This window comes from Amblyomma americanum, chromosome 7 (assembly GCF_052857255.1).
Source record: "Amblyomma americanum isolate KBUSLIRL-KWMA chromosome 7, ASM5285725v1, whole genome shotgun sequence".
Lineage (NCBI taxonomy): Eukaryota > Metazoa > Arthropoda > Arachnida > Ixodida > Ixodidae > Amblyomma > Amblyomma americanum.
Window position 1 is genome coordinate 47,579,858 of NC_135503.1, and position 27,586 is coordinate 47,607,443.

Below are 27,586 nucleotides of genomic sequence, written 5' to 3' on the forward strand. Positions count from 1 at the left end.
GCTCCCAATCTGAGATTTTTTTCTCCTTCCGCTCTCAGTCAGCACGAAATTGAAACATTAGAGGCGTTGTACACGATTATGCACATTAAGCCATTGTCCAGTCTTCGATCTCTATGTTAACAGGACCTCCGTCTTTGCGTCTTGCAATCTGTCGGCCTGTATACTATTACTACTCCAATTCCCTTCAAAACGTTCTTGTTTCCAGCAATTAACCGCCTGTGTCTTGGCCACTCCCCCATAGTGAATATATGCCATCTTTAATTGAAGCCGACCAACCAACTTAGAACCGCAATGGAGGGCGAGAAATTGCGCCGGTAGCTGATCACTTTAATTTCAGGCTCATCCGTTGGTCGTAACCATAGAGAAACAAACACATCAACTTTACTACCTTAATTTTATACATCGGTGCTTGAACCACGCCTTCAAGCAATTTCTTGCCACATTCGCCTTCATTTATGGCCGGGACAGAGACCTGAAACTTGATTAAATAAAAGGTTCCAAGGACGGCCACTTCTAAAAAAAATAGTAGTAAAGGGCAGTATGTGATTTCTCGTTAGCTTTCCGAAAATTTCTAGACTGACAGACAAAATTACATTATGTAGTTTGGGGCTGCCCTAAAAAATTGTAAATAAAGGCCCTAGCCTGGACCGCATAAACACAACAGCATTAACCCATCTGAAACATCCCGGCCTCGGCGGTCGCATTTCGATGGAGACGAAATGCTAGAGGCCCGTGTACTGTGCGTTGTCAGTGCACGTTAAAGAACACCCGGTGGTGAGAATTATTCGCCCTCCACTACGACGTCCCTCATAGCCTGAGTCACTTTGGGGAACAAAAATCATAAAAGAATCCGTCCAAGAAAGAAAAATTCATTCCTTTGCCCCCGCGGGCGAGAAATGAAAAATGTGGGAAAATGGCAGACAGGGGGATTTATTCCTGCAAGGTGTGCAGCTGAAGCCTAAAGCTGCAGAAGCTGCAGCGATGACAATGGTACGCGCATATTCGGTGCCATTATTAAGAAAAAGAGCCTCACCCAATCGAAGGTAACACTAAGCAAACGGGTAAGCGGGTGGGGGGCTGGGCAGCTACCTAGCTATAAGGGGTGCGGCGGGTAAGTGGCTGATAGGTGGTAGGAGGTGGAGCCGCCTCTGAGGCTTTGGCCACCCAGACAAGCGTTTTCTCTGAGTGACAGTAGCACTGCATCCACAGTAAAAAAAGAAAAAAAAGAAAAGACAGACAGAGGCTGGAGGCAATATCACGCAGGTAAATATTCGGCACGAGCCTAATTGAACAAGGACGCAACGCCTGCACGCATCATGAGTATATGTATATGTCCCCCCAAAAAAGAAGGGCCCGGGTCCGTGCGCCAAGGCCTCAGCGCAGCGGATCGGCCCTGAAGTTAGCCTCGACGAAGTCGCCCAGGGAGCAGTAGTCGAGCAGCTGGTCTCTCCAACTGCCGATCTCCGACCATGCCAGCGCCTCGTAGCGGGCCGTGACACTGCGGAACTTAGGCTTGTAACGTCGGTACAGCTCCCTCGTTAGGTGGCGCACCCAGAGGAGATTGGTGAGCGGGTGGAAACCGTGCCAGTCGTTCCTGACATCAGGCAAATGCGGAAGAACAAGGGGAGAGTTACTTTCAGAGGTAGGCGCAGCTGTACCAAATAGGCTTAACGATAGGTGGCAGATCACGAAAATTAAGGGCGAACCGTTCAGGTGTCGACAAGGGTTTCTACAATTTTTGCCAAAGCAGGGGGATAGGCTAGATTAGTCTCATTTCGTTTCAACACGGAGAGTGAGTCTGTGCAGCTGAACTTTAAACCACTTCGAACTGAACTGCGCAACATGGTTATGGCTGAGCAAAAAAGTATAGTACCCGCTTCATAGGTGCAGAGCTTAATGTAAGTTTTTGTGCGTTAGAAAGCATAGTATTGAATGGAGACAAAAGTATGGGCACGTTTGGTACCTGATTATGCCTGACATGTGCCTGTTGACACAAAGAAGGCTGCGGTCACTTGAATAGTCTGGAAAGTCCTCGATCACCGTGAAAACCGGTGTGCCACCTGCAGATGTAGACGAAGATAACAAAGAGTATTGTCGGTGAGTGGCATAGATGTGCATGGGAAGTGCCCGACCTAAGACGGAAATGTTCATCATTTGCACTTTCCGCGTTGTGACATATTGCCGTTCAAAAAAAACTTAGGCCTTTTGCGGTGCTAGTGCGCGGCATATTTTTAATTTTATTTATCATACCCTCAAAGCCGTAAGGCATTACAGACGGAAGCGGAAGGAATTGCAATAAATAACATTTAAAATGCCCCAAACGAAATGGTTAGCTATAATAAAATTATGCACAAAATATCAAATGCGAGAGCATACAAATGCTGCAAAAGAAAAGGAAGAGGCTAGATATTGTGTTGCAAAACTGGATATGATCTCGAATGTCGGCAGTGGGGCAAGAAATGTGGTTCGATTCTTGACAAGTCCTTAACATGAATTACTCAGAACACGTTTTCGTACGGCTTGCAAGTACTCCTAATTTGAAGTCGAGAATTGGATGAAAAGTCGTGTGGCAGGGGGCAATCATAATACAACGTGAAAGTGCAGACATCTACCTTAAAATAAATTAACAGAAAAGACACTCCGGCTACAGTGCAGGAACCTCGTTCACAATGGAATGAACAAAGCAGATATTGGCGTTTAAATAAATTTGAGCTGAGCCCGCAGGGAGCGTGGTAGACAAGAATTAAATTTCTATTGCAGTGATTTATTGTGTGACTTGTCATCTGAACCATCAATGATTCCAGGTGTACGCGATCACATAACGCGAGGCTTTTCGGCAACATACATGCATTTCCCCTGTCGATGTTCAGGCCTTTTGATAAGCAGCGTTCTTCTATAGCACTGAAGCTCTCGTATAGATCTCGTATGCATAGTTTTCACGTGACGCCACACTAGCCGGTTCCGCCGTATGTGCGTCATTGCCAGGTTCTGAGGCTGGCTGCCTAATCTAGCTGCTATGCTATGCCCGTTCGTTCGCCACGCAGGTGCTATTACCCGCGCAACACGATGGCGAATGCCGACAGGCACGAGTTTTGCAGCTCTTACTTCGACGAACTGGTGGGGTCTACGCGGGCTCGGTAGCCAAGGTAGACATGCGTGGAGGTATACGGACCGCTGCATACTACTCGCCGGGATGGGCACGACTGCCGATCCCAACTTGCTACCAGGCAGGACGCACGTTATACCCCATATGTAATGTCCTGTGAGCATTTAAGGACATATAAATGATCATTACAATTCAGATTTACCCTTTACCAAGTAAAACCTTTCGTTGCGAAGATAACATATTCCACTACGGTGGTCATTCACAATGGAGTGGCAGCCTTCAAGGCAAACTGGTAGGAGGGCTTGCAATTGCTCCGCTACTTAAAACTCTTCGTGTACAGCTTCAACTGTTATTTTCTGCACGCTTACTGTTTTGTCTTTTGTCACAATTTGCGGCCTTAAAGAGCATCACAGTGTCAGAAAGCGTACAACTACCAGAATCACAAAGTGCGAAAAGTGCTAATACCGCTTTGGTTCATGACAGTTCTAGAGGTGGGTCCAATGAAACATTTTACAATGCGCGAAACTCTTTATGAGGTGGGCGCGCAGCTTAATTATTGGTGGAACCCTGACAGGTCTTCTTCCACCACATTCACGCAAGCGAACGAATAATACGTGGCAGAAGCCCTGAGAACCTCACCATGAGCTCCAAACTGAAACCAAGAGTCGGTGGCACCATCTCAGCGGAAGGTTCGCAGCTTTAGTAACGCCCACCTTTAGTGCGCGCCCCCCTTCGCTCTGCGGTTAGGTAACAATAGTCCTATTAGAGACTTTTCGTCATCATCATGAGCCTGACTACACCCACTGCAGGGCAAAGGCCTCTCCATGTATCTTCAATTAACCCTGTCCTTTGCCAACTGCGCCCACCCTATCCCTGCGCCATGTTCAGATTCCAATAGAGCCTGTCCGGAGCCAGAAATTCTTAGCACCCTCCGCTGCGTCACAGGTCTGACTGCCGTCGGGGTAGTTGCTCCGCCGCCGCCATAGACTGAGGGCTAACTGGTTTGTTCATTGAGAGTTGTCTGCAAGTACTACACCAGGGTGATCAAATCCTGTTCTGGTGAGGAAGTGCGTTTGTCGGTTTCGGTCACCGAGCTCAGACCGCACCCTAGGCCAGGTTATGCAATTCTATCGACACGCGGTTTTTTAAAAAAAAATTTTTTTTCATACCCGGTGGAGAATTGCGCGGCACCAGGATTCGAACCCCGCTCCTCTTACACGCGAGGCGGACGCTCTTCCTCTCCGCCATCGCTGCAAGCCATCCAGGCCCGGGGTGCGGCCTGATCTCGGTGTTCAGAACAGACAGCGCACTCCCTCACCAGAACAGGATTTAGCCACCCTGGTGTAGTACTGGGCCACAACCTTCCATAAACAAACCAATTAGAGACATTTAGTATAACGGTTTACCGCCAACGCTACCGCTTAGCGCGTACCGCGTCGCTAGAGAGGACGTGCTGATTGGTCTCGGCGCGGCAGGCATGCGCGCAGTCGACTGGAACGTGGCGCCATCTCGCGTTCACAGGGCGATCTGCGCATGCTCAGTCACGGCCGGTCTCGAGGAGGGCGCGCGCGCTGTGTGAGAAGAAAAGAGCGCGCTCCCCTACAAACCGGCCGTGGCTCAGTGGCGGCGCGGGGTGCGCGGCAAGCAGTAAGCGGTAGCGGTATACGCTATGCTAGAGTATACTCGCCACCACTGCCACACAGGAGCTTATTAAGTGGCGTCTTATTCTGAGGCTGTATACCTTTGAGATTTCGAAAATTTCTTGAATTTCTCAGTGAGTTGCGCGCGAGAGAGGGACGTGTACCGTCGGTGATGCGGGACGAGGAGTAACTTGCTACGTGTGCTTCGACGCCCCACGTGTTGACGGCAAAGCTGCGTCCGCCTACGGAGAAGTGTGAGCTCTTCCCGGGAGTCTTCTTCACGAGCACGTGTCCCAGCCGCAGGGCCCGGTGCTCAAATTCGAGCGCCTCTTCAGCCACGACCAGGGACAGCGTCACCTGCTGCAGGACGCTCCACAGCTGCAACACGCTCTCCAGCTGCGGGTATAGGGAACGTAGGGAATGCTGTCCCTTAACTGCTGGTTGCATTATGTTATAAGAACTTTGAAATTGGATAAGGGCGTAAAGGACCGTCGCCGATAACGATATCCAATTTTCCGAACAGGCGTGCTGTCCAAGGCTCTGCATTTGAATTTTGAAATTTTTTCTGTGTTTTGTGTGTGCGTTTTAGCCTTCTATGTTGCTATAAAACTTTATTTTAAGCGGTACTAATTGCAGTCAACCTTGCGAAGCTTTGGGAAAGTACTGGCGTTCGTTAGGGCAGACACAAGGAAATTTGGCTGGTACCAAGACGTAGGCCATCTTGTGACGCAATGTCCCTGTCTTACACGTTAGCTATATATACCTGACGTACCTGATTCTTGCTAATGCGTTTGTCCTTTTCTTGGCTACATCGTACATGATTGACAATCATCGTTCTGCTTTGTCAACCTAAAAAGAGATCTGTCCGCAGTAAAGCTGCTTATCTTTTAGTGCCGTTATCGTCTTTTCAAGAGAAAGTAAATTCATATTGATTTTTTCTCTTGCACGTCCAAAATTCGCCTGCTGACATTGCCTCTACCCCTGCTTGTACAGCGGGTAATGAAAGAGATAACAAAACGATTGACCTCTTTCATTTTACGTACGAAACCGACACCATGGACACAGTGCAGCAGATGACTCCGTTTTAATTTCGACTATCTAAGGATCTTTACGTGGGCTCTTGCAATTCGCCTTCACTGAAAGGAGACCATCTAGGGTGGGATTGAACCGCAAACTTGTACTGACCAGCCGAAAGGCCTACCCACGTACTGCGAATTCCTTTCGTGTCAGGCCGCCGCGGTGGCTGAGTGGTTATGGCGCTCGGCTGCTGGCCCGAAAGACGCGAGTTTGATCCCGGCCGCGGCGGTCGATTTTCGATGGAGGCGAAATTTTAGAGGCCCGTGTACTGTGCGATATCAGTGCACGTTAAAGAACCCCAGGTGGTCGAAATTTCCGGAGCCATTCACTACGGCGTCCCTCATAGCCTTAGTCGCTTTGGGACGTTAAAGACCCATAAATCAAATCAAATCAAACCTTTCGTGACCGGCCATCGCACTGTGCCGTTCAAACGGCTGGATTAGCCTGGCTTGAAAGCTCCACCAAACGTGGCTACCGCGATTGGGAGCGCTAAAGGCTAAAAACTGAACAGAAAAGGCAGAGGTCATGACCTGACTAGACCATAAAATAATAAAACTTAATATTAGCGGGGCTCGCCGGCTCTTGATCTCAATCCGCATAACCATTGTTGCACACTCACCTCAATCTGATCTAGCGGCGCACCGGCGTACGACATGTGCCAAGCAAGGTAGGCTCCCTCTGCTTTCCCTGCGGAAAACAATGGCGTCATCATCATCATCATCGTCATCATCATCATCCCAATTGAGCCCGCTGCAGGGCAAAGGCCTTTTCCGACGATTTCCATCTATCCCTCTTCTAGCCCGTCAGCTAAGGCCGCGGTCACCTTAGGGATCCCTGCAAGCTTCCGGACTTCATCTCTCCACATGACCTTAAGGCGCATCCGACTGAGCTTTCTTGTGCGAAGACACTACTTAACACGGTTCCAACCAATAATCTTGACTGAAGCCTCGGAGTAACTCGGGTAAGCTCGGGAAAGTTCGGAGGAGCGTCGCGCCAGCTGTAGCCAATCTTCATCAACTCCCACCTGCGGTGCGAGCAGATCAGATCAGCTTAACCTCGATCAGAGCTCATCCTGAGTCTAATACCATCGCCAGACGTGCCGACGACTCAGCAGCGAGTCGACCAGGCAAAACACATACAACGTTTCGCACGCCTACTCGGTTTAACTGTGTTAAAACCCTGCCACTATTTTCTTCCCTCGCCATCCATCTATTCCCTTTCAATCTGTTTACTCCAACAGACTACCCGTGATCTGTTCTTCGCATTGCGCGCCTCGCTTGACCCCATTTTGAAGCCGGGATTGCTCATCCTGTCCCTCAAGACTTCACCTGTCGTCTTAATTTTCATACCCCACTGCGGTGTGTTCAATTTATTTTGAAGCTTCATTGTTGTATTTTGGATGGAGTTAAATGAGTGTTAGATTGGGCCTATTGATGAAAGTCATAAAAGAAAAATAGGCGCAAAACAATTCTACAAGAGGATTTCCGTTCCTTTCTGTATTTCTGACGTTCGCGTTTCTGTCAAAATTTTTTTATTTATCGCGTCTGTCGTCTTTTTGTTTATGGAATTCGTGGGAAAATCTGGCAGTACGCAAAACTCGTTTTAACACGATGGTTATGCGGCCAGCAAGACGCGAAGAATAAGTGTTTGGATCAATTAGCTTATCGAGCAAAATCAATTGAGACAGCTTTTTTTTTTAAACCGAAGCTAAGCTGGTGTGCACATTCATATTGAATTGAGAGATGGTTGCATTTCTGAAGCTTGACTAACTGAACCTGATACATCCTTGAACGCAAGCCATGCAAGGGTGTGTCGTGCTAGCTCAAGTGCCCGAAAGCCGATATCCCCCAACCAGGGTTGATCAGTTGCATAAGCGTAACGGACTTGCCTTGGCACACTTGTCGTTCTAGCCGAGCGGGGCTGGTGGTATTTTTGCGGGCCGCAAGGAGCTCTTCAGGGTAGGCGTCGAAAAGACACGTGATGCTGCGACAAGAGCGAGAACAAACTGAAATCACTGTATGAATAATGAAATCCTTGAATAATGGGGGCATATGAACGATAAAGAAAAAAAAAGCATTGCTAAAGAGTCAGTTGACGACCTGATGAAAGCAGCTCTGCCAATCTGTTGCTTTAGCCAAACAGCGTAAGTACCGACGTGTGGCAACATGGCCCCAAGCCAGGCACCTTGTGAAGACCTGAATTCAGATACTCAGAATGAATTCATAATGAATTCAGATGCTTACACGGTTCTGAAAACAGTACTATATTTAAGGACATTTAGGCTCCCTGTACGCTCATACAAAACGTAATCTGGTCAAATGTTTAGTGGAATCCCCCAAGGAGGAGTAGATTTGTAATAAGGAAGTAATTACTCATTGCCATCCACCCAAACCCAGCCATACGGCTACAAAGGAAACCTAAACAGCTTTCTCAGAAACTTCGTATATTAAGAAAAACTCGTCCTGGTCCGGGGTTCGAACCCGGGACCACCGCTTCACAGGGGCAGTCGCTCTGCCAACTGAGAAAGCTGTATAGCTTTCTTTCGTAGCCGTATGGCTGCGCTTGGGTGGTTGTCAATGAGTAATTACTGTCTTATAACAAATCTACTCCGCCTTGGGGTACTCCCCTAATACATTTGACCAACACTGTTCCCACTTCGAGTTATTGATCAATTCGCTCTCGTCCTACCATAAGCTTGCCGTCCCGGTTAGATCAGTTGGTAGAGCGACTGCTCCGGTGTAGCGGTGGTCCCCGGTTCGAACCCCGGACCAGGACGAATTTTTCTTTAACTGCGAAGTTTCTGAGAAAGCTGTATAGCTTTCCCTTGCAGCCGTATGGCTGCGCTCAGGTGGATGCCATTGAGTAATTACCCCCTTATTATAAAACCGTAATATAAACCTCTGGCATTAGGTTTGCCATGGCACACGCGTAGCAGTACGCTGCTGCTGGCCCCGATATCTAGCCGCACGCACATTCAGGTTTCAACGTCGGCGCATATGGAGAGATGTCCACTTCAGGCCACACTTCATCGTCAACTACCAAGCGTGCGCCTAGTTAAACGCGCTCATCAACCACATTGACGCTGCAGGAAGGCCTACGTACTGTGAGGTCGTTTAGATAGTTTAAATCTGCTTTAAGAGTTTGTATGAGAAAGCTGATAGGCTCAACGCTCCCGCAAAGGCACATGAAAAAGTATAATCAGCTCGCTTGGGTGAACGCCAGCGTGTCCTGACCATAGAGTTAATATTGGGTATTGAATAGTCGGTGGAATGTGGCAGCGCCAATGCATAGAGGTGCCATCTATCCCCTCGGGAGCAGTTCACTTGCAGATAAGTTACTGTGTTATCTTACGCGTTGACACCATAGCAACATTATCAAGAACAACAACATTAGTTATACAAAAATAATACTAATAGGAAAGAAGAACTCGATATTATATTAGACATTTGTTGCACCACGCCCCTTGAACTGGCTAATGAACGTGTGTTCTCTATGCTGATTTAGGACATTTCCTGTTCTCCTGCCCCGTTGCCATTTAGTGTTCATTTTCCATGCTTCTCTCCCCCGACGGGGCGAACTTGGCTATAGTGTCAGACCAGCTGACTGACCAGCTGGCTTTGGTGACTCTGGCCCTGCATATCCTCGACGCTTAATAGTGCATTGAAATAAAGTTTTCTCTCACTCTCTCTCTGCCCTGCGGCATTGTCCGTATATGAGCATATGCCACAGCGCGCTATACATAGTGTAGTATACGCAGAGGCGCATAAAACTCTGCACAGCCGTGGAAGTTATTTGGACCGCTCGAGTTTACAGTGCTGGTATCCACACTATCAGCACAGACAGTGCAACGGACTGGGAGCGCAGCCCGAATAATTTGAGGAACTAAGGGTTGAAGGCTGGCTTTCCATATAAAAATGGTCTATGCACTGTCTATAGAATTCTTAGAGACTATTGCCTTCCTATAGATATTTCTTTTTGTCTATATTCATAGTCTATAGGCTGTCTAAAGACAAAAGGCTAATAATTTGTATGGCCATAAATTTATATATTGTGTATAGACTATTTGTATTGCCTATAGACTGTTCCCTAGGGTGTCTATAGACAGTCTACAGACCATATAGACAAAAATCTATGGACAGTCAATATACAGTCTAAAAAAATTTTTGTAAGGGCAACTGATTACTATAGGCCGGAAACGAATGAGTCAGTCCATGTAACACCGTTTTGCCAGCATGGAAGAGTCGGCGCTATGGGCGCCTTTTGTGAAACACATCAAAGATGCGTTTGGTGCCTGTGAGCGAAAATTATCGCGTCCCTACTGAGGTGCGAGAACAGCCTAGAAGGTAAAATATTATTGAATAAAGGAGTAAAAGAAAACGAAGTGATTACTTTATGCAAGCCCAAGACTTTCCACTTCTGTTGCTGTTTTTTTTCTCGCTTTCTTGGTAACAACTTACTTTTGTTTTAGCACCATTTGACATGTATTAGCGCGTGCTGGAATACAGATGACGGAAGTGGGGATCTTGTCATTGCCGGCATCACTACTGCTTAAGGACAGCGCCCAATACTTAACCGTGAAGGCCAGATTAACTGGATGCGGAACAGTGAGCAAATGAACTAATGACTGTTTTGAGTGCCTTTCAGCATTGGCCTATCATTCGAGCTAGCGTTCAGGTTTGCAGAGCCGCCTTTCTTACCTCCTGAGCTCGAGGAAGCCACTTGTGGAGTAGCCCTGCATCTTTCTCAACTCCGTGAGTCTCCTGCACACAAAAAGAAGACCGAAAGAGAAGTAAGGTTAAAAAGGACCCGCTTCTCCCCTTTTCTCTTATCCTCCTTTCCCCTTATTATGTGCCCATCAGGGCCGATCAGCATACCAATAAAATTTACGTGATTTGATGTTCGTCGATAAAAGATGAAAATAAAGGATGAAAGAGTTCAGTGCCCTCTTCTAAGCTTCGTTTAAAATGTCGGGGAAGCCTCTGCAGGCGATGACGTATACTCACGAGGCTATTTTGATCTTAGAAAGGAGGTTGTCCAGGGACCCCGGCGTGCTGTCTAGCTGCTGCACCTTGAGCACGCTGTCACCCTTGTAGCTGAAGACGCGGAAGACCTCCGAGTTCTGGCTCTCGGAGATGATCTTGAACCGATCGCCCTCACTTGAAGAAAAAGGAGCATGGAAATAAAAAAAGGTAAAAACACCCAAACCAAGCCTCAGTCTTTCAGTCCACTGGTGTTACGTAATGGTTCTCATCTGTGCGCAACCTTTCAACATTATTACATTGTTGTCATCCAGGTTAGATGCACAGCCAGTGGAAGTCTCCTGCCGCAGATATCCAATCAGCCTTGTCTTGCGCTGGACGTAGCGTAGCACCTAGTCTTGCCTCCCCACCGGCTGGGTATCTGCTGTAAGTGGTTGCATTTCTCTTCTTATTATTTGCCCTGTTACCATGAAATAACATCCGCTGCCTATTTTCTACATTACATATGTCGCATAAGCCCATTTTTTCCAGATTCTGCCGCCTATAGGTACTCAAACTGACAAATTGTTCCTCTTTCTGGGTTAACGCGAAGTCGTCAAGAAAAAACTAACAGCACTGACTTCATTCAAATGTTTCAGTATCTGAATCAGAGGAACATCTGAAACAAGAATAGTAGTGTTTTCGGCGAATTCCACTTTCAGCAATGCATGAAATGGTCACGATTAACTTGTTTTCTGTGTGGTAAGAACTGTTTATACTGCGCTTACTGAATAGTCGAATCAGATGTGTTCTGTATACATGAAATTTTACGTGATTCATACTAATGGGATCAAAGTTTTCATACTCAGCGTACAGGCGTTGCTCTACGCAGCTGTCAAAGAGCATTAGTCAGGCCTTATATGCCGCAAAAAGGAAACAACGCCTCCGCGCTAGCCTTGTCAGCTGCATACAGGTGCACAAGGACAAACGAACAAGGGCACGCTACCTACAGAACCTACAAACTTCTACAGCACTTCATCTTGTTTTACTCCACGATTCCCAGCCTTTTCGTTCTACGGAACGCTGCTGGGCACTGCGCATGTCGATGTCATGCTCCCCGAATGCTATGTTACATTATTATGAATTAACGGATGACCATTGCGTATACACCATATCAGCCTGTCTTATCACACGGCTATTTTTTACAAGGTTTTTTTTCAACGAACCACTATTCCGGACCCTTATTTAGGTAGAAACTCGGCGTCAGCACTCTAGCTGCAAGCGTTTGAAGCGTTTACTAAATTTTCAAATTTATACCACCTTTCAAGGCGGGACCAGTAAGGAAACGCTGCATTGATATTTTGCTAAATCCCCCACCTCTTTGCCCCCTGTGAACCTGAGTCGGCCAGTCACCCTGTGTTTGGGGCTCCTAGGCCGGAGATGCCCTCGTGTCAAATATCCATAATAATCATCGCACCATAAGCCTAGCTCGCTCACATGCGGATGCCGCTTCTGTGGTAAACTTTATCGAAAACAATCCGGAAGGTCTACGTACGCCTCCATCACTGCAGAGATAGAAAGTGATAAAAAAGGAACCTTTCTCTCAGTGCTGGTTTGCCTTCTATCACTGCGGTTCCCCGCCGCCTGAACAGGAACTTGTTCTACGGGCCTGTGCGGAAGGCAAATATGGCGGCGCCCTGGATGAAAGATGTGCATACATGTTATTGAAGAGCTGGGCAAACTTGACGGGCGAGCGCTGGTGGCAGGCTGGAAGCAGCTCCCCGAACAAGTCGGCCCCGCTGCTCGCCGAGTGCAGCCTATTGGATAAAGAGTGAAGCCCAGACGAGACGCCAAGCGCGCCGATGCGAGGGACCTCAGGCGGGCGGGTAAGCGAAGTGCTCTGCACGCGGCGCCATGAGAACACAATGTTACGGTTACGTGGACAGGCGCTCAACTAAGGTCGAACGGACATGACATGAAGAGGAAGTCGTTAACCGGAGGAGGCCACGATCATTACGACCAAATAAAGTGATGAGGTGCGAAACTGGGCAACGTTCAGATTGTAGATAAACTAAAATAGCCCCAGAAAAGAATGACTCCAGCCTGCGAATAAATTTATTTCTAAGGCAGTGACGCCATAGTCTGATACAGCTCAACAACGCTGCGGCTTTTCCCCGTCAAAGGACACCCTGCCAGCGAATGGCGTTGGCCGATTCTCATGACGCTGCTAGCGTGACACCCCCCCCCTATGCCCGACAACGGAACGAGGGGATTATCCCCTTTCATCTACCACTCCTTGCTTTAGAAGGAAGGCGGAGGCTTCTTTCCCAAGTCATGCGCCCTGGGAAGCCGAGCACTGGGCCTAATGGCTTGTATCCATTTGAGAATACGGAGGTAACCGAACGGCAGCAGAAGTCGAGCCCACTTCCTCTCGAAGCCGAGGTGTTGGCTCTAAATCTGCGACAAATTTAAACAGGCTGTTGAAAATACAGGAAAGAATAGTGCCTGTACCGTTCGATGACGTTCCGCATCCCACTTGCGGTGATCACAAGACGTACTACGTCCGTCGCTATGGACGAGGGTGGCACTGGTGAACACTCTCACGATTCAGTTACACGCAAACGTAAATATCCCCGAAATGAGATGATTGTACAGCCGCCGCCGTAGCTCAGTTGGTAGAGCACCGGAAGCGAAATTTAGGAGGTCGCGGGTTCGGATCCCACTGGCGACATGGCTATTTTTCTTCAAATTGTCTTCAAGCGACAGATTAATTACAGTATTATTTTTCAGTTGATCAACACCACAAGTTAAATGGCAGTGGCTTAGCTCGGCTATGCCAGGATATACGTAGCGAGAGGTACGTTTCCCTGGCTGAGCTTGTTGTGGTCACTGTATGTTTAGCAATAAGAGACATTGGGCTCCATATCGGAGGCTATGCGCCGTCTAATACGCTCGGTAGTCTGGCACTTCCGTTTGGCAAGCCGTTCCTCTCTCTGTTCGGATGTCTCCGCTGCTCTCTTCGCCTTCTTGTGCTCATTCTCTCTTTGTTGAGTAGCCAGGTGCCAGACGACAACCTCAGGATCGGAAGAGTTAATCTTCTCTTGTCTATACCGCCGTTTAGAAGCGGCTGGACTCTAATTCTCTGCATTTATGTCAAACGTTGTGACACAGCCACCCATAACATCTCCGCCTTTTACGCAATGCTGCGCATGCGACGCGCGGTTCGGGTGATAGAGCGGCGTGCGGCGAGGCGGGTGGAGCGGGCGCGCGGCCGTGGCGGCGGCGATGCGCACGCCGCATCTGCTGCTCCTCTCCGGATGCCATGATAACGGCGCATGCGCACAACTGGCCTCTCCCAGCCACGACGAAGTGCTCGACTGGTAGCCCAGTGTAGCTCTCGCTACAAAAAAGAAACATTCCCCTATGCACCTTGGTTTCGGTGGCTGTTGGCTTCCTTCATATGTATGTCACAACTATCCCCTCATTTCCTTTCCCTTCTTTTCCTAAACAGTTTAACGTACACATATCGCACGATCAATACCTGCAAAATTGTCTCGCAAGCACTACTTTAGTCCAAAACACTTAATCTCTCTGCTTTCGGGCATAGAAGGAAATGATGTGCCGTATCCTACAAGGGTTAACGAACAAGAGCAAATCTCAAAATATCGTAGCTACTAAAGCAGGAAGATAATAATTTTTACAAAGGCTCCTAAATGATTACAGTAGGCTAGGCATCCACCTTCCGAAATTAACCCTTTCTGATTTAAATAGCTATTCAAAATCGGATGTGCTATCGCGATGGAAAGAAACGCGAACAACACGGTGCCTACGAGCTCCAGTTTTCTAATTTCTTTTGATCGAGCTTTTAGCTGGGTGGTAAAAAAAAAGACGTTAGAGCCGTCCTAGAATGCATCACGGATGTGTCTAGCGTCTTTTTGTTATGACCGAAGTAAAAGCGTGGTGGAAAAAACATGCGGACAGTGGAGCGCCTAATCTCCGCTCTGTTCGCGTTTCTATCGCGCCTGTACGTTCTTGGATTAGTTTTCGTGTGTGCGTGTGTGCGTGCGCGCGCGTGTGTGTGCGTGTGTATATGTGTGCCTGTGTGTATATGTGTATATGTGTGCGTACTCGTGTGTGTATATAGTTGTATATGTGTGTGCGTGCGTGTGTGTGTGTATGTGCGTGCGTGCGCGTGTGTGTCCATGCGTGTGTGTATGTCTGTATGTGCGTGTGTGTGTGCATGCGTGTCTGTGTGTGTGCGTGTGTGTGTATGTGCGTGCGTGCGTGTGTGTATGTGTGTGCGTGCGTTTGTGTGTGTGTGTGTGTGTGTGTGTGTGTGTGTGTGTGTGTGTGTGTGTGTGTGTGTGTGTGTGTGTGTGTGTGTGTGTGTGTGTGTGTGTGTGTGTGTGTGTGTGTGTGTGCGTGTGTGTGTGTGTGTATGTGCGTGCGTGCGTGTGTGTGTGTGCGTGTGTGTGTGTGTGTGCGCGAGTGCGGGCCCACGCGTAAGATCGCATGAAAGTATGTTGATGAAATTAATTTCTTTGATATAATAAGGTTGTAACTATTTTTCAGAATGTCATTGTTCTTTCTGCAACCACTGTATTTAGGGGCCATCGAATTCACAAGGCGTCGCTGAACGGCTCCTTCCTTGTTGTTCTGCAGAGATTTATCTATGAGTGAGTACGTGAAGGAATAAATGAGTTGTTACTGCGATGATCCGCAAACTCTACGGACGCTGCATTTCGTCCCATGGACTTACCGACGTCTTCGGCGTAGCCGGCGTGGTCGGTGTGGAGCGTCCGCTGATATTGATGCTCGCGCGTGAAGCAGCTTCGAAAGGGCTTCCCTGCACGGTTCCTTAGAAAAATAGAAGCAGCGCGTTTAAACGCGTTGCTCAACCTCCGAAGCTAACGTGTTTAAACCATGAAATCATGAGCCCGTGCACAAAACAATTTCACTAGAAAGAGCTGCAAAGTCTCGTTTTGTTCAGGTCACTAACTAAACTGTGACGATAAATGCCGATCTAATTAGCATTTGCAGTCTACAGACAAAAAATGGAAAAGTTGTCTTCTAAAACCGATCTAAAGCCGCAGTGTAGAGCATTCAAATTTTGGCCGCAAGACGCCGCAAACACCCGTGTAAATGCGACGTGCATTTGTGACCGTTAAACCGACCGAGCAGCCAACTGGATGAATGAATGAACTGACAATGAGTCAGTCAGTCGGTCGGTCAATTAATAAAAAAATCGACGAATGAAAGCACGAAAGAATGAAAAATGCTTCTGTTCCTCTATGCGCAGGCATAGTAACATATATTAACAACGATTATCGGAACTCACCAGCCACCGGAGTGTAATCTCCAGCGTCACCGTTCAGCCGCTCATCGAAACCCGAGCTTGAAGACGCGGTGGACACCATGTCTCCGACTGCAGCGGAAGAGTCTCCTAGATGATTCTGTGCGCCTGGTCCCAGTTCTAGTCCGTGTGCTTTGGGCACCTCTTTAGCGTCCTTCGGGATGCTGTCGGCGCTCAGCCGTCTCCGCTGAAGCAAGGAGTACGTGGCGAGGAAGAGCACGATTGGAGCGGCGAGCGCGGCATAGACCGACAGGTGCGTGACCGAGACTTCCTGGAAAGTCATGAGAAAGAGAACGCTTCAGACCACGTTTTCCGCTAGGAACCGCTTCCAGCGGCTACCCTTCATGCCGTTGAGTCCGGCCTCAAAATTTATGCTGTGGAAACTGCTTGGTTAGCTAATGACTTATGATGCTCCTCTGCTTCGAGCAACGGATTCGTGGGTACAGTTTCTCACATGGCGACCGCACTTATATGGTTCCGAAATGAGAAAAAATCATCTATTCGCAAGCATCTACGTGAACTAAAGGGTTATTGACTTTTGGCACCTTTCGAAACGAAGTGACTGCACAGCAGCTTCACTGCGGTCTGTATAAGCCAATAGAACCGTATTATATCTCCGCGGACGGCAAATTCTCAGTGGGCAGTGAGGATATACGTCGCGCTGATGCCTCATTCTCATTAGTCACAAGGTTATCACGTGACTCTGGAGCGGTGGCGTGGTTGGGGTTAGTGGTAGCGGCAAACGAAGTACTGCCACTGCGACTACAATGAAACTGGAAACTCCTGAATACCTTTCCGATGTATATCGAAGCATTGCAACGCCACCTGTGTGGTTATTTTTGAGCTAACCGCCGGGCGTCCTGATTCTTACTCCAGGCCAGTGCTACAGCTTTTCCAGCGGTCCTTCGGACGAAGCCTTCGTTCGTTAATCTTAATGAGAAAACTGATACAAAGGTATTGACGGTGTTATTTAAGCCCCCCCTCTCACATTGGAGTTATGTTAACTGTACTAGAACTCATCAGCGTCACAAGCAAAAACCGAGAATTTTTCAAACAACATCGTGGAACACAGCTTCCTTCGAACACCTCTGCAACTTCCCTTGTGACACACGGGGTGTTGTTACGTTTCGAGACGCCAGCATGCCAAGAATGTTCAAGCCACTGAGAAGCAACAATCAACGGAGGCTTCAAAGGGCCGTCGACGTGGTTGCGGCGCCACGAATGCAGGTCATGGCGTCTACAAGAGACCTCCCCCCTCCCTATTTACGGGGTGAAACGGCCATCCGCTGCCTGAGAACGGCTTTCGGGAACCTGGTTGTCGTTTGTTCTCAACGCCGGACCCACCCGGGACATAACGGCGTCATTCTCCCGGAGGGGACGGGGGGGGGGGGGGGGAGAAGCCAACGACGCCGGAATCCTCGTGCTTAGAAAACAATTTCGTCTTACCCTAAGTGTTTTTCCTTACGTGGAACCTTCTGCAAAGTGCAGCGGCAGCCTTTCGTTCCCACGCTACCACTGTGAAGTGCAGGTGACTGACCTTCGACGCTGCTTGGGGCCCCCTTCGGGCTATTCATCACTGCTGCCTGGACAGCATGGACTATAACTTGCCAGAAGTGGCGAGAGTGTATTGTTGGGGACGTCCGGGAAGGCGGATCCTGAAGACTGGACACGTGATCGACGTCACAGTGATTGGGCGCATTTTTAATGAACTAAATTTCCCCAACTAGGGACCTGGGGACAGGGGACCCTATTTAAGCAGCGAGCTGGCATGTGATCAGCCAGCTCTCGATTCACTTTCGAACTATGTAAGAATGTAAATAAACCCTTTCAGTCTCTTCTCCACCTCGAAGCCCATATCGTCTCTTCGTCACCCCATAACAGCAGCCTCGCGATCCGGAACCCGTGGACATCGACCTTGACGAGAGACGGCCCAGGCAAACCAAGGGCCCGCATCTAACAACTGGTGGCAGCTGGTGGAATCGAAGCGGAATCCTCCAACACCGGTTGCCTGCTATGGGGTTGAAGCCCCATCTCTAACAGTGTGTACCGCGAGAGAAAGTACACTCTTACAGCGCGTGCGCAGCGGCCCTGATTGCACACCTGTGTGACTGCAAAACATTCACAGCGCTTTTGAAGTTGCTGAAGGACTCAGGACTGAATTCAAGGTTATAAACTTTCAGTCTGTGCACTGTGTACCCTGCCAGTAATGGCCAACGGGAACGTGGAAAAATGGTCTCTCTTTCCTCTCTCCTGTTTCTATCTCTCCCTCCGTTCTCCTTCCCACGTGTATAGGGTAGCATACTGGGCGTCGCGTAGTTAACCTCTCTGCCTTTCCGTTCATCCTTCTCTCTCTCTCTCTCTGCACAGCGTCGCGTCACCTCTTTGTTCGAATTTGGCAGTTGTGGATAATACATAGCATTTTTTCTTAGCATGCCCATATTTTCTTGATAGGAGTGAAGAATATCCCCTCAGTCTGGTGATCTCGAATGTGCATCTGTACAGCCTCGTTCGCCTTTGTTCCCTAAAAGTGCATGAACTCACAAACCAATGGTAGGAACCCTACCTTTATAGAAGAAGCGAGCAAAGCTGAGGTGCGATGCGCCAGGAGGCGCGCTCTAGATGAAAGGACCAGTGTTAGAACAGTAAATTCATTGTTCTAAGTGTACCCTCTGTCTTATGTCTGTGTACGACACAATAATGCGTTTGTAATCTCCAGAGGGCGCTGACCTCATGGGGCGGAGGTGAAGGGTACATTTCATTTTGACTATTACAGAGGCGGAGCAGTTACCGACACAATTAAAGTAAGGCTAATCTTGCTTGCACATCGATGTCGCCGTCAGCCCCACATTGCAGCAATCAGCGTAACCTGTCAGTGCGTGTGTTGGTGCGATGAAGTTATCGATACCCTCCTTAGTTTGCCCGGGAAAGGACCAAAATTCTGCAAAATTTTAATTAGAACATGACGTATATGTTCACACCACGCATCTCGTGATTGAACACTAACCTCCAAGGTTGTAGCGAGTTCATACTAGCAAATCTGTAAGGGATGTTTTCCTGAGCTCACAGTCACTTCACTGCCGCAGTTGTAGCAGCGACAGAAGCAGTACGCCTGCAGTCATATGTATGCGCTTAGAGGTGGCCTCATATATGTTAAGCGAAAAAAAAAACACTGCAGGCACACATGTGCAGGTTCCTTCGGAAATTTTCGGCACTCTAAACGCTTCGAAAGAGCGAAATTTCTACGCTTTCTGGAGGCATATGGCCTGGCATTTAAACTTTCACTGTGCTGTTAGCGCAGAAAAGTGCGGAGATTTTCATTCGGTTCTCGGCTGCAGGCTATCATTGCCTGGAAATGATGGTTTTCAGCGGTTTCCGTGTTCCAAGCACTTTTTTGAGTGTCTGTGCATATGTGAACCGAAGAAGCAGGCAAAAAAAAAAATATGGCTGGCGATTTAGCTTGGTAAGGCCAACAGCGGATAAGGGGCGCTATAGAACATCGGTTTTCACTTCAATTACGGTTCTAGGATTGGTTTTCAACGTCAAGCATGCTTCAAACAAAGATCGGCAAAATCGAACTGAAGGGTAGGACACGACAACGTTACTGGATTAGTGACCATATATGCAGAATTGATCATTCTCTATTTTAAATTCATAGATCTCTGGCAGTCCTCATACAACTCCTGGCGCAGTGGTGGAGCGTTTAAGCTATGCGCCACTGCCCCGGCAAGTGGCTCTTTGAAAGGCAGCCACCGCTGGGGCTCGTGAGACCCAAGTTACTCTTCATGAGCAGCCTCTCACGACCAATCAGTAATTTAAGTGCCACCTGCCCGGTAACGGAGTGGATTCCAAGAGAAGGCAAGCCTAGCAGGGGCGACAGAAGGTTAGGTGGGTGGATGAGATTAGGAACTTTGCGGGGATAAGGCGGCCGCAGCTGGCAAAGGAAAGGATTAATTGGAGAGACGGGGGAGAGGTCTTTGCCCTGCAGTGGGCGTAGTCATATTGATGCTGATACCAGGGTGGGCAGCTTGCTCAGCTTGGCTGGACCACACAAACGGACAACAAGCGAAATCGGCGAGTGGGGGCTCTAAAGCTAGCGCGATAAAGTGGATCTCTGTACCTTCGGGACATCGGCGATGGACGCATTGGTGGCGCTCCAGCCTAGGGACAGCGGTCTCCATGCTTCCAACAGGCCACCGACACCGTAACCACAGAGCTGCCCCAGCAGGACCAGGACGAATGCGCCGACCACGGCTAAGATCCAAATCATGGCGGCAGGCCAATGCCGCTTCACGGTAGGGATGCCACCTGCTCCGCTGATAACGACGATGATGATGTCCTCAAAGCAGGACGGGCCTTTGGCGCTTTCTGCACGCGGTTCTGATTTGAAACTTCTTTTATTTCTTCTTTAAATTTGACGTTTTTTGTAAATATAGAACCAAAGCATGCATTTAGATCAGCTCCAAACAAATATTTATTATGTTGCATTATTTACTCCGGATTAAACTGCATTCGTTACGCATTAGCTTCTTTGGTTTTTCGTGATTGATGTTTCCGAGAGCTTTTCCAGAGTTACGGCGATCACCGTTCTCTGTCGCCGTGGTAGTAATGGCGCTCTCAATATGGACATCCTAACATAAACTACACGCTGGCTATAATCTATATTTTTTAAAATAAAGAGCACCCTTTGCCTCTATGGAAAGAAAAATGATAGGTGCAACGTTAAGAGACCAGAAGCGGGCAGAGTGGGTGAGGAAACAAACGCGGGTTAGTGACACCCTAGTCCAAATCAAGAGGAAGAAGTGGACTTGGGCAGGGCATGTAATGCGATGGCAAGATAACCGGTGGTCCTTAAGGGTAGCGGAGTGGATTCCAAGAGAAGGCAAGCTTAGCAGGAGGCGGCAGAAGGTAATGTGGGTGGATGAGATTACGAAGTTTACGGTGGTACAGTGACCACATTTCACAGACGACAGGGTTGATTGGGGAGATATGGGAGAGGCCTTCGACCTGCAGTGGGCGTAGTCAGGCTGCTGCTGCTGCTGCTGCTGACGATGATGATGATGGCGACCCTCTTCCTCTATCACTTCCAGTAACAGTAGGCAGCCCTGAAGCCATTCCAGGCGCTGTTGCTACGGTGTCTAATTGCGGCGTGCTTGGGCGCCAGGTTGTCACTCTGCCGTAGACACGTCATTAACTGACACCTCTGGTCCTTAATACATCAGCCCTATCTTTCCCCTTCCCATTCCCTCTTCGTTTCCTCCCGGTCCAAAGAAGCCGACTGGAACACTCTTCTATTTGACCTCCCCGTGCGTTTCCTCTTCCGCGTTTTCTCTATCTGCATTTTAAACTGGGTGCAGCCACCACGCTCTGTAATCGAGTATAATAACCTTCCGACGAATCAGAATGGGGTACTCTCATGTCCACCCCGCGAACAATGATAAACTACTGGCATGCGTGGTCAAATGGAGGAATGGCGGTTGGGGAACTAATTTTTCTCGTTCACTTTATGGCCTCGAAAAGAAGGGGTAATGTTCGGAATCTTTTTTTAAGTCGCTGCAAACGCACTGCCTGGTCCCAGCGGGCCCGGAGCGTTTATGATATGGTATATTATCCAGAAGCCAAAGTATCGCTGGACGTGAACACAGAAATAAGTATACGTTCTCTCTTTTGACTTGCATAAGGGCGGTAACGTGGCTTCCTGAAACACTACAGCAAAGCTTGGACTGAGTGTTCCCGAACGTTCGCCATTATATATGCGCCTTATTTTTACTTCCGAGCAACTGATGCAGCTTTCGGTTTCTTGAGAGCATAGCAATAGAGTCTGGAAGGTATGTGATGTGCACTGTACTAGGTATGCCATGTTAAAAGTATACCTGTGTTTCACAACCTTCCGTTAAACAACGTAGAGGCAAGGCCACGGCATGTTTCCACGAGATCCCCGCCAGAAGAGCTTTCACGTAAGTGTGATAATAAATCAAGCTGCTCTCTGGCGCAGTGTATAAAATAAACCAAAACCGGGCAGAATGACGTCAGTAGCTGACAAGCATCTCTGTTCAGCTTCCATTTTGATTAACAAAACCCGCCTTTCATGGGGGCTTATACAGGTTGGTTTTTATATTTACGCATACGCACGCGCTATGATTCCCCTCGTGCTTCCTGTCCTTTTAGTTGTGACGCAGACTGAGCAGCGGCCACCTGTTAGGGCTGTGTCTTCACATTGCCACATAGCTATATACTCCAGCTGCACTGCCACGTAATCCATCCTTCCAGCAATAGACAAATAAATATCCTGGAAAGAATGTACGGGCTCTTCACGGTTTCCTAACTCGGCCCTAACTAAAACAAAAGCGATAACGATTCACAGAGAAGACAGGAAGGATGAAAACTAGTCGTCAAGGAATTTAAAAAAACCCGACATTTGCCAAGTATTGCGAATTTGCGTTCAATCTTTTGTCTCTGGGATCTATATTCATCGTTTTGAATTTAGACATTGTCGAACGTGTCTGTATTCATTTGTGTTCCTCTCTACCTCTCTAATATAAGAAACCTGCTGTTATAGTCTTGCCAGGCATTAAGTGTAGCTACTCTCAATATTCGAGTGGTTCTACGGTTTTACGGTGGATGGCCGGCGGTACCAGGACAGTCCAGCGTTCTGGAAGTCATCTGGCGAGAGCCAATCAGGAGTCGAGTTCGCAAAGCTACACCTGCGTTAGAGAGGCTCGTGATTTGGCGGTGTTTTCTTCACTTTTACAGAGCGCGGAAGAACAGGACGAGGAAAAACGGGACGAGCGCTAACTTTTGCTGTGGTTAGCACATCTACGGGCTAGCTGTCTCCGTTACTAGTTACCAATGAATTTCCATTGACGTTGGAGGGGGCATAAGTGAATAAAGAGTCTGTAGTTGAAACGAAGCCCTAAGAAGCTGTGAAGTTTCTGTATGGATATCGGTTTTGTAAATTTATTAGCAACAGAGAGCTTGCTTGCTCGGAGACAAGTCCTGTCTGTGGACGCGGCGTGACCCTGAACTGAAGTCTTCGCTTAACGAAGCAACAGATCTTCGGGATTATTTGCAACTTCGTGCGAGTTGTTAAACATCTAGAGATCTTGGACATGGGGGCGCAGGTAGGCAGATAACTGCAGCAAAATGTCAACTACGTAATCAAGACCACTGAGTCATAGGTTACGCGCAGCGCAGTGCAGCTGGCCATTCCCCTTCAGATTCTCGGCCGATCCTCAATGCGAATATGTGCCATTTAACGCTGCAGGATAACAACAAAGCCAGCACCATTTTGCATCATGCACTATACGAAGTGCCTGGCGCGTCGCATTGAAGTAGTTTTGCGTGGTTATTTCAACACTGACAGCTTTATAGTAGGAGTTCTTTGAATACCTTCCGCGGCTTTTAAAAATGAAAAATATTTGATTGCATTACTGCGTTGAGCTAGTATTAATTAAAACATACTTCCTGCTCTCTAACCACCCTGCACGCTCTCCGGAAGTACTGTGAGTGTTTGACTCCGGCATAGTGTTCGAGTTTTTTTCTTTCTTCTTTTAATTCTTTGATTGTGTTATGCGGAACACCCTGTGTAATAATAGTTTCACGTCTTGGCTATGGGCGCGCCGTATAGTTGATGGCTCTGCGTTTGCGACGACCGCCTGCAGTTCTTTAAAGGTGCACTAAAGAGGAATCTGAACTCGTCTTTTTACCGCGGAAACTCGATCTACACGTTCCGAGCATTCATAGAAACTTCAAATTATTGTCCTGTGCGGCCGATTTCCCCAATTTAAATCGAATTAACCGTCCCGGCTTTCACCTTTTTTTTTTGAACTCGACGCTGTAGGTAAGAGGACTCAACCAATGCGCGGAGCCAGTCCCGTGGCGGCTTGCCGCTCTACTATCGGCGGAGTGATACGTAAATCAAAGAGTCCACACGTATTTCTATTTCCGAGGGCTTAATTTTCGGCTATGTTGTCTGTGACTGGAACTGTATTTACTCACAGAAACCTAAAAAAGAAAATAAAAGCGAAAGCGAAGCCCCCACGGTACTGGCTGAAAGGCACTCTTTAGTCCACAATTAACTCGCTTCAAAATCTCAGTAGACGGGAACGCCATGGGCACATGCGCCCAGCAGGTCAGTTCTACGTCTGAAGCGTGCTTCGCAGCATCACTTACACAGAAAGGACAAGGCCGAACTCCAGGAGCAAACACCTTGAAGGCCGCGCACTGTCATATAGATAGGAATCCGGAAGGGAAGGGTAGAGCTTTTATTGCAGTGTTGTCTCCTATACGCAGGCGCTAATCGCTTTCCTTTCCAGGCATGCAGTGCTTACAGGCGTTGTTATCTTGGTTTCAGCGCAGCATTCACAGCCTCGCATTCTCTCGCAGTTATCGCAGAATCTCACAGACTCAACAATACTCGATTCCTTCCCAGCGATCAGATCACGTCTAGGGAGTTCTCCTTGAGTTCTAATTTCCCCGGTCTCTTCAATTAGGCGCCAGACATTGCTGCAGCAAGTACAACACGTCTCCACTCATTTCTCCGACTACAAAGCGACCATCATGACAGTCAAAGACTAGGAGAGGAGAGTTACTTGGAGAAAGAGTGTCTGCGGAAAATCAAGGGTACTTTATAACTTAACATACATACACGTATCTCTCGAATGCTTTACCTCAATATATCGCGAAATGAAACACCTACAGAGATGCGCTCAAATTTCCCATTAGGGAGTATCGTAATCGTCCTTAGAATTTTTGTAGCGAGAGCTACACTGGGCTAACAGTTGAGCATTTCGCGGCGGCTGGGAGAGGAAAGTTGTGCGCATGCGCCATTACCATGGCAACCGGAGAGGAGCAGCTGATGTGGCATGCGCTTCGCCGTCTCCACGGCCGCGCGCCCGCTCCACCCGCCTCGCCGCATGTCGCTCTACCACCCGAACCGCGTGTCGCGTGCGCAGCATTGCGTATAAAAGGCGGAGATGTAATGGGCGGCTGTATCACAACATTTGACATAGATGTAGAGTAGGAGAGTCCACCCGCTGCTAAACGGCGGTATAGACAAGTGAATATTAACTCTTCTGATCTAGGTTGTTGCCTGGCACTTGGCTACTCAACAAAGAGAGAATGAGCGTCAGGAGGCGAAGAGAGCAGCGGAGACGCCCGAACAGAGAAAGGAACGCCTTGCCAAACGGAGATGCCAGACTGCCGAGTGTAATAGACGGCGCATAGCCGCCGAGATGGAGCCCAATGTCTTTCATTACTCGGCATACAGCGACCACAACAAGCTCAACCAGGGAAACGTACCTCTCGCTACGTATATCCTGGAATAACCGAGCTAAGCCACTGCCAATTTTTTTTTTCACTTCTCGCATGTGCAGCTGATCCTCAAAGACCCAGGTGCGGCTTTTTACATTAAAGATGATGCCATCATCGGCATTGCATCGCCTTGCCGGTGGCAGGCTCCGGCGCCGGCTTCTACAGCCTCGCACACTGTGGAGTAAAAAGAAGAACAATAGCGTTAAATGCAGTTATTTGACTTCCTCATTAATGCGCTAGGCTAGCGACGCTGTTGCATGCGTTTCCGATCTGTCCTTTGGCGGCGCGAGCTGCGTGACGTCATTCTAACGTCTGTTCTGCCCCACGACCTGTATTTTATCCTGTTCTGTTCCCTTCTTCTTTCATCAACATGGCTAACTTCCGTAGGGTTGCTCGTAGTTCAATCAGGAGCGTCGCAGTGTCACGTGAGCATCCTTTAACTTGGATGCGTTGCTCAGAACTGTTTTGGATTTCATGTTAAGATATTTAACTATAATCGGCCAATGGTTATCAGGAAGGCGCTAGCCTACGTGGTGTTCTCTTTCAATGTCGCCAGTTTGAATTCCAAGATTAGTACTTCATCATCATCATCATCATCCTAATGAGCCTGACTACGCCCACTATAGGACAAAGGCCTCTCCCATGTCTCTCTAATTAACCCTATCCTTTTCGGCCATCCAATCCCGGCTAACTTCTAAATCTGATCCGCCGACCTAACTTTCTGCCGCCCCCAGCTGCGATTGCCTTCTCTTGGAATCCACTCCGTTACCCTTAAGGACCAGCGGTTATCTTGCCTTCGCATTACATGCCATGTCCGAGTGCATTTGTTCCTCTTGATTCCGACCAGGATGTCATTAACTCGCGTTTGTTCCCTCACCCACTCTGGCCGCTTCCGGTCCCTTAATGTTACACTTATAATTTTGTAGCGATAGCTACATTACGGTTGCTTTCCGAGCCTTCGGCGTGGCGGCGCCGCCACGCTGTCACGTGGTTGGTCTCGTGATGCGGAGCAGCTGCCGGCGCCGTGGCTGATCACGTTGTTCTTCACGTGGTTGGTCACGTGACCAAGTTCCACTCGGCAAGCTGTAGCTATGGCGTCACTCCAGGCATAACCAGAGCTAAACCACCGCCAATTTTTTTCTCTCCATAGCTCGCTGCGTTGTCCTTAACTTAAGCTGAACCCTTTTCGTTAGCCTGCACGTTTCTGCCCCATAGGTGAGTACCGGTAAGATACATCTCTTGTATACTTTTCTCTTGAGGGATAATGGGAACCTGCTATTCATAATCTGAGAGAACCCTCCATATGGGCTCCATCCCATTCTTAACCTTCTAGTTATTTCCCTCTCATGATCCGGATCATGATTCGGATCAAGTGCACTAACACTGGAAAGAGACAAACCAAACAGAACACAGTTTGTTCACCGGGCACTGCGACAGTCCTGTGACCGGAGTCATGGCATAGTACATCTCCGCATAGTACACTCTTGTGTATTGCGCGATGGCAGTGCGCGCTAGAGAATCGCAGGTGGAGGAAACTAATCTGAAGCCCTCGTTTACGGCGTCCCTTCATAGCCTACGTGAAGCTTCGGTGTGTCAAACCCCACTTGCCGCACCAGTCACACTGCATGTAACGTTGGACCCCAATGTGTGCATCAGCGGTCCGTTTAGGACTTGTGGTTGCATCATTAAAGACCACAATCCCCCTGTGGTATAAATTAATCCGAGGTGCCCAACACAGCTTGTCACATACACGCGCGCAAACGAACAAATAAAAACGAAAAAAAGACAAAACAAGGAGATAAGTAGCTGGAGGTCTGCGTGCAGCAGAAGCAGTAAAACGAGAGCGCCCTTTCCAAGATGAGGGGGAAAACAGAGCGGCACAAGTTCTAGTGCCAAGGCCGGGCCGGTTTCTGCGTACAGAGCCAGCGCGCGCAGATGTTCCATTGCTACACTGCCGAGCGGACGGGGGACACTGTGCAGCGAGTTCCAGCGACAAAGTTTTGGGCAGGCAAGTTCACCAAGCCGACATTCCCTTACTAGCGCTTCAGTTAGTTTTGATCATGACATTATAGACTCCGCGACTCTGCGTTTGTGCGCTCTAAGCCGCAAAGGAATAAACGCGGTACAGAGGTTAGTAGTTGGG

At 48.4% G+C, this 27,586-nt stretch overlaps 2 protein-coding genes and 1 long non-coding RNA gene across 3 annotated transcripts in view; 1 reads left to right on the plus strand and 2 right to left on the minus strand.

The window, feature by feature from the left end:
* Nucleotides 1–1,338: 1,338 nt before the first annotated feature.
* LOC144097092 (uncharacterized) lies at nucleotides 1,339–2,055 on the minus strand. Its single transcript, XR_013306904.1, has 2 exons — nucleotides 1,964–2,055; nucleotides 1,339–1,594 (listed from the first exon to the last, which is right to left on the minus strand). It is a non-coding gene; the product is annotated as an uncharacterized LOC144097092 (long non-coding RNA).
* Nucleotides 2,056–4,621: 2,566 nt separating this feature from the next.
* Nucleotides 4,622–20,418, minus strand: LOC144097668 (serine/threonine-protein kinase haspin-like). Its single transcript, XM_077630319.1, has 10 exons — nucleotides 20,252–20,418; nucleotides 16,120–16,405; nucleotides 15,541–15,638; nucleotides 12,500–12,681; nucleotides 10,827–10,979; nucleotides 10,521–10,583; nucleotides 7,712–7,806; nucleotides 6,443–6,510; nucleotides 4,911–5,142; nucleotides 4,622–4,677 (listed from the first exon to the last, which is right to left on the minus strand). The coding sequence occupies exons 1-10, from the start codon at nucleotides 20,399–20,401 to the stop codon at nucleotides 4,622–4,624; spliced, it is 1,383 nt and encodes a 460-aa protein (XP_077486445.1). The 5' UTR covers nucleotides 20,402–20,418.
* A 6,905-nt stretch (nucleotides 20,419–27,323) lies between these two features.
* LOC144097093 (arylsulfatase B-like) overlaps nucleotides 27,324–27,586 on the plus strand; it is a 30,664-nt gene continuing 30,401 nt past the window's right edge. Inside the window, exon 1 of the mRNA XM_077629881.1 lies at nucleotides 27,324–27,451. The gene's annotated coding sequence lies outside the window, so the exon portion shown is untranslated. The remainder of the gene's footprint in view (nucleotides 27,452–27,586) is intronic.

What these genes read in the sequence shown, in the direction of transcription:
- LOC144097668 (XM_077630319.1), bottom strand. Translation starts at nt 20,401, where the DNA reads ATGATTTGGATCTTAGCCGTGGTCGGCGCATTCGTCCTGGTCCTGCTG. An exon ending in CGGCTACGCCGAAGACGTCG is followed by an intron (nt 12,682 to 15,540) that starts GTAAGTCCATGG and finishes CGCCGCGTGCAG; the next exon opens with AGCACTTCGCTTACCCGCCC. An exon ending in AGAACGACAAGTGTGCCAAG is followed by an intron (nt 6,511 to 7,711) that starts GCAAGTCCGTTA and finishes TGTTTTCCGCAG; the next exon opens with GGAAAGCAGAGGGAGCCTAC.